This window comes from Perca flavescens, chromosome 3 (assembly GCF_004354835.1).
Source record: "Perca flavescens isolate YP-PL-M2 chromosome 3, PFLA_1.0, whole genome shotgun sequence".
Classification (NCBI taxonomy): domain Eukaryota; kingdom Metazoa; phylum Chordata; class Actinopteri; order Perciformes; family Percidae; genus Perca; species Perca flavescens.
This window is the reverse complement of record NC_041333.1, coordinates 43,026,062-43,041,853: the sequence shown is the minus strand read 5'-3', so window position 1 is coordinate 43,041,853 and position 15,792 is coordinate 43,026,062. Positions and strand designations below refer to the sequence as shown.

Sequence of the window (15,792 nt, the reverse complement as noted above, 5' to 3'; positions counted from 1 at the left end):
CAATATTTATTGTCACGTAACATAGAACTGAACATATATGTATGACTGTAGATATGTAAATGTTCTCCCATTAACTAAATAAAACTAGGGCTGCCTTTCAAAATGAGAGAAAATAAATAAAATGTGAAAATTGTGCATTTTTAAAAAAGTGCTTAACTTCAGAAAAATAATCTAAAGGGAGGAAAAGTTTGAATTTCCCCTTTTCTGTCTCAACCAATTTTACAAATAATAAATCTCAGCAGATCTTAACAATTGTAGAGTTTTAGAGTATCACTTTCTTCCCCTCATATCTCACTCCACCATGTTTTTGCTCAGTGAGAGAATTGAGCTTTAGCCTGTCTTGCCAGGATTTTAAACCTGGGCTTGAATGGAGTCAGGGCCATTCTCATACACATGTGAAAGTGCTCATTGGTGAGCCTGGAACGATATTTAGTTTTAATTATGTTCATTGTGGAGAAAGCTGCCTCGCAGTTGTATGTGGAGCCAAACATGGTCAAGATGTATAGGGCTACTTTCCTCAGACCTGGGAAGGCAGTCTCAGGGACCATTTGGAGCCAGAAAGTGGAAGGGTCAGTTCTTTCAAACTGCTCTTTCAGGGCCACATCTGCTTGAAGATCAACCAATTGCATCTGGAGAGACCCAGCATTTACCCATTTAAAGGGCTGTGTGACTTCCTCTGAGAAGCCCCTGACATCTGTGATCAGAAATGGGTTCTGAATGAACATGTGAGCTGCTCTCCAAAGCTGAAGCTGTCAAAATGGTTGCTGAAGTTTACAATCAGCTTATCAATAAAATCAACAAAAGAAGACAAATCTCTCTGTCCCTGAACCTGTTCCTGCACTGCTGGGAAGTGTCCACAGTCTCCCTGCAGGTCTTCCTTGAACACTTCAAGTTTCCTCTGAAAGGAGCGAACAGCTGTCATCAGTTCACAAATAGAATTGTCCTTGCCCTGTAGCCTCAAATTCAGTTCATTCAGATAGGATGTGATATCAACCAAAAAGGCCACATTATCCATCCATTTCTCATTTTCTAAAAAGAGAGAAAACTATGTTGCCTTCTGACTGCTTAGCTCTGCCAAAAAAGATGCTAAATCCCTCCTGATGGACCAAAAGCGCTCTAGCACCCTGCCTTTGCTGAGCCATCTCACATTGTTGTGCAGCAAAAGGTCATCAGCATTGGCATCAACTTCTCTGAGGAATTCCCTAAGCATGCGACGCTGGTAGGAAGAGGATGCCCTGAGAAAACTTATCATTTTCATCATTGTATTCATCACCTCAGCATGCTCATCTGACAGGGAGGCACAGAGGACAGATTGAGGAATGATGCAATGGTAAGATAAAAGCTCAGGATTGTCCCCTTTCAGTCTTGCTACAGCTCCTTTTTCTTTCCCTATCATAGAAGGGGCTCCATCTGTGGTTATTGAAACCACTTGTTTTGGCTCTATTCCTCTTTTTGTTACCATCTCCTTAATGGCCAGGTAGATATCCTCTCCTCTTGTACTGGTCTGAAGGGGAGTGACACCTATCAAGTCTTCACAGGATGTTTTCTGGTCTGTGTTGAAAAACCTGGCATACTCTAACAGCTGAGCATTGTCCCATATGTCAGTGGACTCATCCACAGCTAAGCCTACACATGGGGCCTTATGCATGGCTTCATCTAGCTGGGTTAGCACATCCTGACTTCATATTTCACTTTTCTTTGTGGCAGATGATGCTGCTGACATGGGAATTTACTTTATTTTATCACAAAGCTCATTTTTTTCTTTTCCCTCAAGTAGTGTTTCAGCTACTGCACTCATGCATTCTTTGACAACCCCTCCATCTGTAAATGGCTTTTTGTGTTTACCCAAAATCCAAGAAACTCTGAGGGAACACTGAGGACCAGGTTGCTGGGCAGTGGATGTGTGGCTCAGGATCCTGGTGGACTGGTCATATTGGGCTCTGAGACTACTTAGTTTCTGTCATCTCAATTCAGATTTGAGTGGTTATGTTTGTTCAAAACCTTTATGTTTTGTCTCATAATGGCGTTTCACATTGGCACCTTTAATAAGAGCCACAGTTTCTGCACATATGAGACACACTGGTTTAGTGCTCCCATTGGGAAGTATGAACAGAAAGGAGTCTGTCCATTCTGGATTAAAGGCTCTGTTTTCACTCTCCACTTTTCTTTCTTTGGAGAGTGACATTTGTTCCTTATTTTCTCTAACTGTTACTCTTTTTCTTCCTCACTCGTCTGTTTCTCTCCCTTTCTCCGTCTCACTCGTCTGTTTCTCTCCCTTTCTCCGTCTCACTCGTCTGTTTCTCTCCCTTCTCCCCTCTCTCACTCTGTTTCTCTCCCTTTCTCCGTCTCACTTCTCTGTTTCTCTCCCTTTCTCCGTCTCTCCCTTTCTCCGTCTCACTCGTCTGTTTCTCTCCCTTTCTCCGTCTCACTCGTCTGTTTCTCTCTCCTTTCTCCGTCTCACTCGTCTGTCTCTCTCCTTTCTCCGTCTCACTCTCTCACTCTTCTGTTTCTCTCCCTTTCTCTCCGTCTCACTCGTCTGTTTCTCTCCCTTTCTCCGTCTCACTCGTCTGTTTCTCTCCCTTTCTCTCCGTCTTTCTCTCCCTTTCTCCGTCTCACTTTCTCTCCTCCCTTTCTCCGTCTCACCGTCTCACTCTGTTTCTCTCCCTTTCTCCGTCTCACTCGTCTGTTTCTCCCCTTCTCCGTCTCACTCTCTGTTTCTCTCCCTTTCTCCGTCTCACTCGTCTGTTTCTCTCCCTTTCTCCGTCTCACTCGTCTGTTTCTCTCCCTTTCTCTCCGTCTCACTCGTCTGTTTCTCTCCCTTTCTCCGTCTCACTCGTCTGTTTCTCTCCCTTTCTCCGTCTCTCCCTTTCGTCTGTCTCTCTCCCTTTCTCTCCGTCTCACTCGTCTGTTTCTCTCCCTCTCCGTCTCTCCTGTCTCTCCCTTTCTCTCCGTCTCACTCTTTCTCCCCTTCTCCGTCTCACTCGTCTGTTTCTCTCCCTTTCTCCGTCTCACTCGTCTGTTTCTCTCCCTTTCTCCGTCTCTCTCTCTCCCTTTCTCCCGTCTCACTCTCTCCCTTTTTCTCCGTCTCACTCGTCTGTTTCTCTCCCTTTCTCCGTCTCACTCGTCTGTTTCTCTCCCTTTCTCCGTCTCACTCGTCTGTTTCTCTCCCTTTCTCTCACTCGTCTCTCACTCTCCCTTTCTCTGTTTCTCTCCCTTTCTCTCCCTCCCTTTCCCGTCTCACTCGTCTGTCAATCTCCCTTTCTCCGTCTCACTCGTCTGTTTCTCTCCCTTTCTCCGTCTCACTCGTCTGTTTCTCTCCCTTTCTCCGTCTCTCCTTTCTCCGTCTGTTTCTCTCCCTTTCTCCGTCTCACTCGTCTGTTTCTCTCCCTTTCTCCGTCTCACTCGTCTGTTTCTCTCCCTTTCTCCGTCTCACTCGTCTGTTTCTCTCCCTTTCTCCGTCTCCCTTTCTCCGTCTCACTCTCTCTCTCCCTTTCTCCGTCTCACTCGTCTGTTTCTCTCCCTTTCTCCGTCTCACTCGTCTGTTTCTCTCCCTTTCTCCGTCTCTTTTCTCTCCCTTTCTCCGTCTCACTCGTCTGTTTCTCTCCCTTCCTCTCACTCGTCTGTTTCTCTCCCTTTCTCCGTCTCACTCGTCTGTTTCTCTCCCTTTCTCCGTCTCACTCGTCTGTTTCTCTCCCTTTCTCCGTCTCACTCGTCTGTTTCTCTCCCTTTCTCCGTCTCACTCTCTCTGTTTCTCTCCCCTTCTCCGTCTCACTCGTCTGTTTCTCTCCCTTTCTCCGTCTCTCTCGTCTGTCTTCTCTCCCTTTCTCCGTCTCACTCACTCGTCTGTCTGTTTCTCTCCCTTTCTCCTGTCTCTCCCTTTCTCCGTCTCACTCGTCTGTTTCTCTCCCTTTCTCCGTCTCACTCGTCTGTTTCTCTCCCTTTCTCCGTCTCACCGTCTCTTTCTCCCGTCTCACTCGTCTGTTTCTCTCCCTTTCTCCGTCTCACTTTCGTCTGTTTCTCTCCCTTTCTCCGTCTCTCCGTTTCGTCTGTTTCTCTCCCTTTCTCCTGTCTCTCCCTTTCTCTCTCACTTCTGTTTCTCTCCCTTTCTCCGTCTCACTCGTCTGTTTCTCTCCCTTTCTCCGTCTCACTCGTCTCTCTCTCCTTTCTCCGTCTCACTCGTCTGTTTCTCTCCCTTTCTCCGTCTCACTCGTCTGTTTCTCTCCCTTTCTCCGTCTCACTCGTCTGTTTCTCTCCCTTTCTCCCGTCTCACTCGTCTGTTTCTCCCTTTCTCCGTCTCACTCCTGTTTCTCTCCCTTTCTCCGTCTCACTCGTCTGTTTCTCTCCCTTTCTCCGTCTCACTCGTCTGTTTCTCTCCCTTTCTCCCGTCTCACTCGTCTGTTTCTCTCCTTTCTCCGTCTCACTCGTCTGTTTCTCTCCCTTTCTCCGTCTCACTCGTCTGTTTCTCTCCCTTTCTCCGTCTCACTCTCTGTTTCTCTCCCTTTCTCCGTCTCACTCGTCTGTTTCTCTCCCTTTCTCCGTCTCACTCGTCTGTTTCTCTCCCTTTCTCCGTCTCACTCGTCTGTTCTCTCCCTTTCTCTCCGTCTCACTCGTCTGTTTCTCTCCCTTTCTCCGTCTCACTCGTCTGTTTCTCCCTCCCCGTCTCTCGTCTGTTTCTCTCCCTTTCTCCGTCTCTCTCCCTTTCTCCCGTCTCACTCGTCTGTTTCTCTCCCTTTCTCCGTCTCATCACTCGTCTGTATTCTCTCTCCTTTCTCCTGTCTCACTTTCTCCGTCTGTTTCTCTCCCTTTCTCCGTCTCACTCGTCTGTTTCTCTCCCTTTCTCCGTCTCACTGTCTGTTTCTCTCCCTTTCTCCGTCTCCATTCCTCTGTTTCTCTCCTTTTCTCCTCCGTCTCATCGTCTGTATCTCTCCCTTTCTCCGTCTCACTTTCTTCTTCTCCATCTTCCTCCACATTTTTCTCCCACTCTCCGTCTCACTCGTTGCTCTCCCTTTCTCCGTCTCTCTCCATCTCTCCCTCTCTCTCTCACTCGTCTGTCTCTCTCCCTTTCTCCGTCTCCCTTTTCTGTATCTCTCCCTTTCTCCGTCTCATCTCTGTTCTCTCCCTTTCTCCGTCTCACTCGTCTGTATCTCTCCTTTCTCCGTCTCACTCGTTTCTCTCCCTTTCTCCGTCTCAAAATCTGTATCTCTCCCTTTCCCTGTAGAGTCTCCCTTTCTCCTCTCACTCTCTCTCCCTTTCTCTCCCCGTCTCTCTCCTTTCTCTGTCTCTCTTCTCTCCTTCTCTTCCTCCCTCCCTTTCTCCTGTACTCATTCTCCGTCTGTATCTCTCCCTTTCTCCGTCTCACTCGTCTGTTTCTCTCCCTTTCTCCCGTCTCACAAGACTTTTTCTCTTCCGTCTCCGTCTCACTCGTCTGTTCTCTCCCCTTTCTCCGTCTCACTCGTCTGTTTCTCTCCCTTTCTCCGTCTCACTCGTCTGTTCTCTCCCTTTCTCCGTCTCTCCTGTTTCTCTCCCTTTCTCCGTCTCCGTCTCACTCTGTTTCTCTCCCTTTCTCATCTGTTTCTCTCCCTCTTCTCTCCCTTTCTCCGTCTCTCTCGTCTGTCTCCCTCTCTCCTCCCTTTCTCTGTCTCTCTCTCCTTTCTGTCTCTCTCCCTTTCTCTCTCCCTTTCTCCGTCTCACTCGTCTGTTTCTCTCCCTTTCTCCGTCTCACTTTCGTCTGTTTCTCTCCCTTTCTCCGTCTCATCTCTCTCTTCTCTCCCTTTCTCCGTCTCACTCGTCTGTTTCTCTCCCTTCTCTCCGTCTCACTCTCTGTCTCTCCCTTTCTCCGTCTCACTCATCTGTTTCTCTCCCTTTCTCTCCGTCTCACTCGTCTGTTTCTCTCCCTTTCTCCGTCTCACTCGTCTGTTTCTCTCCCTTTCTCCGTCTCACTCGTCTGTGTCTCTCCCTTTCTCCGTCTCACTCGTCTGTTTCTCTCCCTTTCTCCGTCTCACTCGTCTCTGTCTCTCCCTTTCTCCGTCTCACTCGTCTGTTTCTCTCCCTTTCTCCGTCTCACTCGTCTGTTTCTCTCCCTTTCTCCGTCTCACTCGTCTGTTTCTCTCCCTTTCTCCGTCTCACTCGTCTGTTTCTCTCCCTTTCTCTCCGTCTCACTCGTCTGTTTCTCTCCCTTTCTCCGTCTCACTCGTCTGTATCTCTCCCTTTCTCCGTCTCACTCGTCTGTTTCTCTCCCTTTCTCCGTCTCACTCGTCTGTTTCTCTCCCTTTCTCCGTCTCACTCGTCTGTATCTCTCCCTTTCTCCGTCTCACTCGTCTGTTTCTCTCCCTTTCTCCTTTCTCCGTCTCACTCGTCTGTTTCTCTCCCTTTCTCCGTCTCACTCGTCTGTTTCTCTCCCTTTCTCCGTCTCACTGTGTGTGTGTGTTCTCCGTCTGTCTCTCCCCTTCTCTCCGTCTCACTGTCTGTGTCTCTCCCTTTCTGTGTGTCTCACTCTTCTGTTTCTCTCCCTTTCTGTGTGTCTCAAACTTCCTTTCTTGTAATGTATCTCTCCCTTTCTCTCTCCTCAGTCTGTTCTCTCTCTCCTTTCTCCGATGGGGAGCTGTGTTCTATTCTCCAACATTTTCCAAACTCGTTGACTCTCTCCCTCCTACAATTTTCCCTCTCACTCCATCATAGTTGGTCAAAATGTCCCAGGAAAAACTTGTCCCGGAAGAAACATGTGACTATGGAAAAAACTCCACTTGTAATTTACTTTTTGTTATTTTGAAACCAACTTTTCGATAGAAAGCATAAAAGAAACTGAAGCTGAGGATTCCTTAGATCTTCTTTCAGAAACAATGACTGAGATCTTCCATTGTGTTTGTATGGGGAGAATCATCACGTGGTTAACGAATGAGAGCTAGAGGGTGAAGCTGCATTATGATTCTCCCAAGGTTTCCAAACTAATTGCTGTCTCCCTCCTACAGTTTTCACTCTTCATACATCATAGTTGGTCAAAATGTAGGAAATTTTGTGCCGTCGCGCAGACATGTAACTATGGAATTTCCAACAGATGTAAAAATTTTGGCTCTCTTGATACCAACTGCCGATAGAAACTGAACAAAGTATCTGAAGGATGCAGATGGCTCCCTGTCTGTTACCTGCTCTGTGTCCCATATGTTTGACACCACAAACATAAAAACCACATCAATGCGTTCGCCAGACTTTTATCTTTCTGGTGATCACAATATTTTGTCGTTTGGACCCACGGTTTTTGAATTACAGAACAAACTTCAGAGGATTAATTATCATTACATGGATATGTTTGACCCATGGAAGACACCATAGCAACAAGTTCACACCCTCACACACCTCCTCTTTACTGTCGGCCATGTTGTCCTCTCTTTACAGGAAAGCAGAGTAAAGGTAGCTCAGATAAGCTGTTACTAACGATATTAACTATATACCTGTGGTGTCGATGGCCTTTACTCAAGCAGTGTTGAATCACTTTAGCAACACATACTGCCACAGGAGAAGAAGAAAAGGAGAGGACAAGAAAACTTAAAACCACATCAATGCGTTGTCCAGACTTTTATCTCTATTGTGATGATGAGAGGAGGAGGAAGGAAGGAAGGAGAAGTGTTATTTCTCAGCTAACATGATGTAATGATGGACTAACTGACCAACTGACTGACTCCTAACTGACTTCAGACCTAATCACCAAAAGCTGTTTTTCACCAGACTCCATGTAAATAAACAGTCATTTAAGCATCATAAAACACTACATTAAAAGTCGACAGAAACCAAATAAAGCTATTAAAAGACGTTTTCGGTCTTCTCTACACTTTTCCAACCATCACAACTCTAGTGTTGGTTGAAATAAACACATAGGTTACCGATTTACATGGGAAAATATGTTGGCTCTATTCACGCTAAAAGTACTATTTTTTGAATGGAGTCTGGTGTGTTTAGCGCTAGCTACTTAATAGCTGTTTCTGGTAAACATAAAGGTCTAAAATAGGTTTTAAAAAGGTCTATCTCTGAAGGGTTAAGACACTTAACAATTCACTGTTAAAACAGGCTCACGTCGCTAACCCACCAGACTCCATGTAAATAAACAGTCATTTAAGCATCGTAAAACACACTACATTAAAAGTTGACAGAAACAAAATAAAGCTATGAAAAGCCGTTTTTGGTCTTCTCTACACTTTTCCAACCATCACAACTCTAGTGTTGGTTGAGATAAACACATAGGTTACCGATTTACATGTGGAAATATGTTGGCTCTATTCACGCTAAAAGTATTATTTTTTAAAAGGAGTCTGGTGTGTTTAGCGCTAGCTACTTAATAGCTGTTTCTGGTAAACATAAAGGTCTTAAATAGGTTTTAAAAAGGTCTATCTCTAAAAGGTCAAGACAATTAACACTTCACCATTAAAACAACACTGTATGTATTTAAAATTTAAGCAAATCATATATATATATATATATATATATATATATATATATATATATATATATATATATATATATATATATATTGTACTGCAGAGGCTTGTGTCGGTAAACCCACCAGACTCCATGTAAATAATCAGTACTTTAAGCATCGTAAAACACACTTCATTAAAAGTCGACAGAAACAAAATAAAACTATAAAAAGACGTTTTTGGTCTTCTCTACACTTTTCCAACCATCACAACTCTAGTTTTGGTTGAAATAAACACATAAGTTACCGAGTAACATGTGCAAATGTGTTGGCTCTATTCACGCTAAAAGTACTATTTTTTAAATGGAGTCTGGTGTGTTTAGCGCTAGCTTCTTCATAGCTGTTTCTGGTAAACATAAAGGTCTTAAATAGGTTTTAAAAAGGTACATCTCTGAAGGGTTAAGACACTTAATCATTCAATGTTAAAACAGGCTCACGTCGCTGAACCCACCAGACTCCATGTAAATAATCAGTACTTTAAGCATTGTAAAACATACTTCATTCAAAGTCGACAGAAAACAAATAAAGCTATGAAAAGGCGTTTTTGGGCTTTTCTACACTTTTCCCACCATCAAAACTCTAGTGTTCGTTGAAATAAAAACATAGTTTACCGATTTACATGTGAAAATATATGTTGTCTCTATGCTCGCTAAAAGTACTATTTTTTAAATGGAGTCTGGTGTGTTTAGCGCTAGCTACTTCATAGCTGTTTCTGGTAAACAGAAAGGTCTCAAATAGGTTTTAAAAAGGTATAGCTCTAAAAGGTTAAGACAATTAACACTTCACCATTAAATCAACACTGTATGTATTTAAAATTTAAGCAAATTATATATATATATATTGAATAGCTGAGGCTTGTGTCGCTAAACCCATCAGACTCCATGTAAATAATCAGTACTTTAAGCATCCTAAATCCATCAAACTCATATTCATTTTCTCTCTCTCTCTCTCTCTCTCTCTCTGTGACAGTGTGACATATGTATCTACTTAACTAGTGTTATTGAGATGTGCACCAAGTAGTAGGCACACTGTAAAAATTTCTTCCGGATTTTTCTAGTTTCATATATTATACAGACAGAAACCCATTCTGGATTTTATCTATCCATATTGGATCATTCAAATGAAACTCTATTTAAATCAGAAAAATCTATTATTTAAACCAGCCCTGATAGATATTGTTATGAAATGTGAAAATGAACTTCCCTAAAATGAAATAGTTCAGAATCTGCTCATAAAAATATGATAAAAATAACTTACTGAAAGTTATTATGAAAAAGCTTAAACTTCATGTGATGTTAGTTCAGCAGATCACAAATAATAAATGTCTGTTTGTATATAAAATAGACACATTATAGAAACACACTGCTGACTCTGTATACACTGTAAAAAGGCTGTCTGTTGTGATTAAATGATGACAGAAGATACTTTAGATACAAACACAAAGATCATCATCGTCTCATTCTCACAGCGTTTGAGACAACAAAGACATTTGCAGAGTAACATGAATTATTTACAATAAGCTGGTTTATCTTTTATAGTGTGTAAGTTGTATATTGTTCATGTGTGTAAAGTCTGTATGTTTACTCTAATACTGATGGTCTCAGCTTCACACTGATTTAAAATGATAATCACATCTGGACTTACCGAGCCTTTCTGCAGTTCCTCACAGCTGGAATCAGTCTCCGTCGTCCCTCCTCTGATGTGTTGTACTTCTCCAGGTCCAACTCATCCAGAACCTCCTCTGACATCTGCAGCATGTAGGCCAGAGCTGAGCACTGGATCTCAGAGAGTTTCTTCTCTGATCTGTTCTCTGACTTCAGGAACTCTTGGATCTCCTGATGGACTGAGTGGTCCTTCATCTCCGTCAGACAGTGGAAGATGTTGATGCTTCTGTCAGGAGAGATCTTTCTACTGTTCATCTCCTTCAGGTTGTTGATGGCTCTCTGGATGATTTCTGGACTGTTGTCTGTCTGACCCAGCAGGCCTCCTAAGAGTCTCTGGTTGGACTCCAGAGAGAGGCCATGAAGGAAGCGCACAAACAGGTCCAGGTGGCCATTTTTACTTTCAAGGGATTTCTCCATGGCTCTCTTCAGGAAGACATCCAGGGATGGGTAATGATCATTGTCCCAACGAACATGATAATCTCCTCCCAGGAAGTCCTCCAGTACCTGTGTGTTCCTGTTGGTGTAACAGTGGAACAGGTAGACTGCAGCCAGAAACTCCTGAACACTCAGATGAACGAAGCAGTAGACTGTTTTCTGGAAGATCACACTCTCTCTTTTGAAGATCTGTGAACAAACTCCTGAGTACAGCGAGGCCTCTGTGACATCCAGACCACAGCGCTCCAGGTCTTCTTGGTAGAACATGATGTTTCCTTTCTCCAGCTCTTCAAACGCCAGCCTCCCCAGCTTCAGAAGAACTTCCCCGTCAGCCTCCGTCAGCTCCTGTGGACTCTCGTCTCATGTCCCTCAGCATACTTGAGCTTCTTCCTCTTTGTCTGAACCAGCAGGAAGTGTGAGTACATGTCAGTCAGGGTCTTGGGCAGCTCTCCTCTCTGGTCTGTAGTCAACATGTGGTCCAGAACTGTAGCAGTGATCCAGCAGAAGACTGGGATCAGACACATGATGTGGAGGCTCCTGGAGGTCTTGATGTGGGAGATGATTCTGCTGGACAGCTCTTCATCACTGACTCTCTTCCTGAAGTACTCCTCCTTCTGGGCATCAGTGAAGCCTTGTACTTCTGTTACCCTGTCAACACACGCAGGAGGGATCTGATTGGCTGCTGCAGGTCGGGAAGTTATCCAGACGAGAGCCGAGGGAAGCAGCTTCCCCTGGATGAGGTTTGTCAACAGCACGTTGACTGATGACTTCTGTGTGACATCAGAAACAGCCTCATTGTTGTTGAAATCCAGGTAAAGTCTGCTTTCATCCAGGCCATCAAAGATGAAGAGAAGTTTAGAGCCAGCGAGCTGCTCTGCTGGGACCTCCTGTAATGTTGGATGGAAAACACGGAGCAGCTCCAGAAGACTGTACTGCTCATCTCTGATCAAGTTCAGCTCCCTGAAGGAAAGAGGAATCACCAGACTGATATCTTGGTTCTCCAAACCCTCGGCCCAGTCCAGACAGAACTTCTGCACTGAGAAGGTTTTTCCAACGCCAGCGACGCCGCTCGTCAGAACCACTCTGATGTGTTTCTGTTGGCCAGGTGAGGCTTTAAAGATGTCACAGCACTTGATTGGAGAGTCATGGAGGGTCTTCTTCTTGGAAGCTGTCTCGAGCTGCCTCACCTCATGTTGGGTATTAACCTCTTCACTCTGTCCCTCTATGAGGTAGAGGAGAGTGTAGATCCTGTTGAGGAGGGTTCTACTTCCTGTTTCAGCTCCTTCAGTCACACGTTCAAATGTCCCCTTCAGCCTGATCTTATGTTTCTGATGACCAACATTCACTAAAAAAAGGACAAAGGTGAGAGACAGAACAAGAAAGAGAAAAGATGATAATCTGATGATTATTTTTATTACCAATATGAAAACAATCCAGTTAAATTTCAGATGGACGTAAACTGTAATAATATTCATGTTAAATGTCTTCGCTAGTGCAGCATGATATATAAGGAAAATACATGTTATGCTATAACTTTGTTGAATATTGATATATATATATATATATATATATATATATATACATAATCACACAAACATGAAGTGTTGTCAGTTCTGCTGCTTTCAGGATTCTGCTAAAATACAACAACGCTTGTTGAGTTAAAAACAAATGAAAGGAAATGATTTCCAACTTTCTTTTATTAAAAAAATTGAAATAAATATTAAAAGACAAAAAAGAATGACTTAAATTAGAAAGTTACTTAAATTATCCTTGTAATTAACACAATAAAATCTGAGCATCTTTCTTGATGTGTGTATTGCATTAGTTAACACTAATCAACGATAATAAATGATATGTTGTGCAGCCCTAGTCTGTGCTGTCTGACTCAACACATGTCTCAGTATTACAACAACCAGTGGTGTGTTCAGACATGAAGACATCAGCAGACAGATGGACAGACTTACTTTGGTCAGAGCTGCTCTGATTGGCTGTCTGCAGTCCAGCTCTGGTTCTGGATCTGGACGGCTGCTCCTCCTCAGAAACATCACTCCTCTTCCTCTTTCTGTGAAAACATTTCTTCATCACTAAAATGATAGAGGCTGTTGTTTTATTTTGAGAAAATAAATACATTTGACGAACATTTTTTCAGATTTTAAATAGTTAAAAAAAAACTTTTACAGTAACTTCAACCTTCAGCTTTAAAAGCCAGAAGAGATCCATCTGAGTTAGAAACAGTATCTGAACTAATAGTTCTGCATCATGAATATTAATCTTTCATCAGAACATTTAGTCTTCATCTTCATCAGGTCAGCTGACAGTAAAACAGTCTCTTACTTTGTGTCTGAGGGTCCAGGTTCATTACTGAAGAATGGAGGTTCATCTTTGGACCGATCACTCTTCATAGACAGACAGCCAGATACTACAGACTCTGCTCTCTGTCTGTTGTCCTCAACTCTGCAAACACCAACAGCTTTTTATTCATATTGCTTCAATCTTTGATAAATGCTCTTTTTTTAGCCCTTTATGAAGCTCTAAACACACAACCTGCTGCTACTGTCAATAATTAGGAGGATTTAAAGTGTGTATTAGTCCTCTTAGATTAGATTAGAGAGTTTTTCTGGGTCACTGACAGCTGTCACAGATACAAAGAGGAAGATGAACAAATGTGTGAATGTGTAACAACAACAACGTGGCATTGGCAACTGATTCATAAAATGAGTTAGTATCAGTGGTCTTACTTTGTGTCTGAGGGTCCAGGTTCATTACTGAAGTTTGGAGGATGATCTTTGGACCAGTCACTCCTCATAGACAGACAGCCAGATACTACAGACTCTGCTCCATCCTCCTCTTCCTCCAAACCACTCATCTTCTGATCTGAAGTCAGTCTGAGAGGTCAAACAGGAACACTGACTGTGAGCTCACAACATTTAAAAGAAATCAAGTTTGTTCAGGAGTCAAAAACAGGAAGCAACGATCAGGAAGTAACACACACACAGAGTATACAGTAGGATATAAAACCAGCCAGCACTCAGTCAGTTGTCATGGAGGGAATCATGAAATAGAGAATTTAAAAAGCTATAAGACAGATTCCATAAGGCCCTACATGAAGTCAGAGCTGAAAGCTAACAGTAAGATAATAAATGTTGGATTAACACTCAGCCTGCCTCAGCCTTCAGACACACACACACACACACACACACACACACACACACACACACACACACACACACACACACACACACACACACACACACACACACACAGTCACACACACACACACACACACACACATGGAGATTTATCTTCAACACAAGAGTCCTTAAGAAGTAGAAACATTATATTTAACATTACAGAGCCAGAAACTAACCCTGAAGAGACCAGAGACTAACGTGGTGTTAAAGTACCAAACAGATACTTACTGTTTCTAATCACAGTCCAAAATGTCGACAGAGAACAACTCAGGTGAGTTGTTTCCTGATGAGTCACAGCCCCACCTAACAGGAAGCAGATTTTCACAATAAGAGCTTTGTGTCTTCTCTCTGTGTAACTGGGGTTGTTGTTGTCAGTGTGTGTTTGTTCTTCCTTTTTCCTGTGAATGCAACACAAGGGACCTTCCACACGTCTATAGAGGTTAATAGTGCTTTTCACTGATTGGCCACTGGAAGTAAAAACGTAATTTTCTGCTTTCTCTCACACACACACACACACAGACACACACACACACACACACACACACAAACACACACACACAGACACACACGCAAATCACCACTGAAAATGTCCGATGTGTTCACCATAAGAAATAAAGGATCTATAGGACAGTAACACTACCAGATACCTCCACAACATGGAGGAGGATCTTTGTGAAGACGCCAGTTGTAATCATCACGAGTCCAGTTGTGTTGGTTTCTCTGCAGCTTTCTGCTCTTAAACTAAACTAACCACAGCTGGACTTCACCAGTCAAACATTACACACATTAGATATATATATATATATATATATATTAAAACATTAGAGACATTAGAGTTAAATTACCTCCAGCTGGAGCTCCACACCGAGAGAAAAAGCTGCGACACAAACTGTGTAAAGTGAAAGTAAACTTTAAACAGGAAACAAGAGGAGGGGCCCAGAGAGGCTCAGCATTACCAGATATAGTAACACACAGACTGACAGTTAACATGTAATAACACAGGGAATGGAGTTGTTTTTACATCTAAAGTATGTCAAGTCAAGTGGGTTTAATAGTCATTTCATCCATATATATATACTGTATATAGTGAAGCAGAACAATGTTTCACCATGGATCAAGTGGTGTTACACATTTAAAATATATAAAAACTACATTATATAAAAAACAACATACGAGACAGGCTACATTTAGTGTCCACACATTACAGACTCCACATGAAGTGTAATTACTACTTAAAGTAGAGCCTTTAAGACAGACCAGGGACAGGACAGACAACAGACAACAGAAGACGGGCATCAGTAGACCTGTACCAGAGTACTGATTGGTAGAAGTCAGGGTCCCAGTGGGGTAATAAGGTAGAAAATAACAACTTTAGCAGCAGAAAATAAAGAGCAGGAGTGTATTTCAGTTCAGGGTGAAAACTGTTGTGATTCTATCAGAGGATGGTGTGTTGAGAGTCCACACAGACTCCAGCTGTTTAAAGATGTCTGTCCTCAATCCATTTAAAAACAATCACACCGTTTACTCCTCCATTCATTCAGACACCTCACTGCACTAGTTGGAACAATATACAATACTTCATATAATAGAATACTACATCACAATAACAGTAACCTTATCTCCAAATAACTATATTTCCATCAATGCCTAATACTGAAAGTATTTCTGCATCTTGGGTGGCATTTAAGAACCAAGGACTTAAACTTATTAAGTGTAGTACCTTTTAGAATGGTTTGCACTAAAGAGAAGACACCCAATACTTTAAGCTTTTTCTTTGTCAAAGTCTCTGCAACTAGTGTACTTGAATTTTATTCATCTGCAACATTATGTTGTATAATTACAGTTTTGAACAATAAATGTTCTCAAAACTACATACTATGTTTCTTTCTCTTTGAAAAAAATATATATACATTTAGCAGTTTGGTTTTCCTTAGGGTCTATGTAACCTGGTCTGAAATGGTTCTATTAAAATTTATATATCGCAATATATATGGTTATCGCAAGAGGCTGCAATGTATATCGCAATATGGATTTT

General features: G+C 42.7%; 2 protein-coding genes across 2 annotated transcripts in view; one reads left to right on the top strand and one right to left on the bottom strand.

Moving 5' to 3' along the window:
• Window positions 1-14,875, bottom strand: part of LOC114552326 (NACHT, LRR and PYD domains-containing protein 5-like) — a 484,575-nt gene extending 469,700 nt beyond the window's left edge. The window contains exons 1-4 of the mRNA XM_028573016.1: window positions 14,603-14,875; window positions 13,986-14,060; window positions 13,305-13,451; window positions 12,901-13,020 (exon numbers count right to left, since the gene is read on the bottom strand). Of these exons, the coding sequence (XP_028428817.1) occupies window positions 12,901-13,020; window positions 13,305-13,432 (248 nt within the window). The 5' untranslated portion in view covers window positions 13,433-13,451; window positions 13,986-14,060; window positions 14,603-14,875. The remainder of the gene's footprint in view (window positions 1-12,900; window positions 13,021-13,304; window positions 13,452-13,985; window positions 14,061-14,602) is intronic.
• Window positions 1-15,792, top strand: part of LOC114552340 (protein NLRC3-like) — a 211,249-nt gene that overhangs the window by 148,714 nt on the left and 46,743 nt on the right. The gene's annotated exons all lie outside the window — the stretch shown is intronic.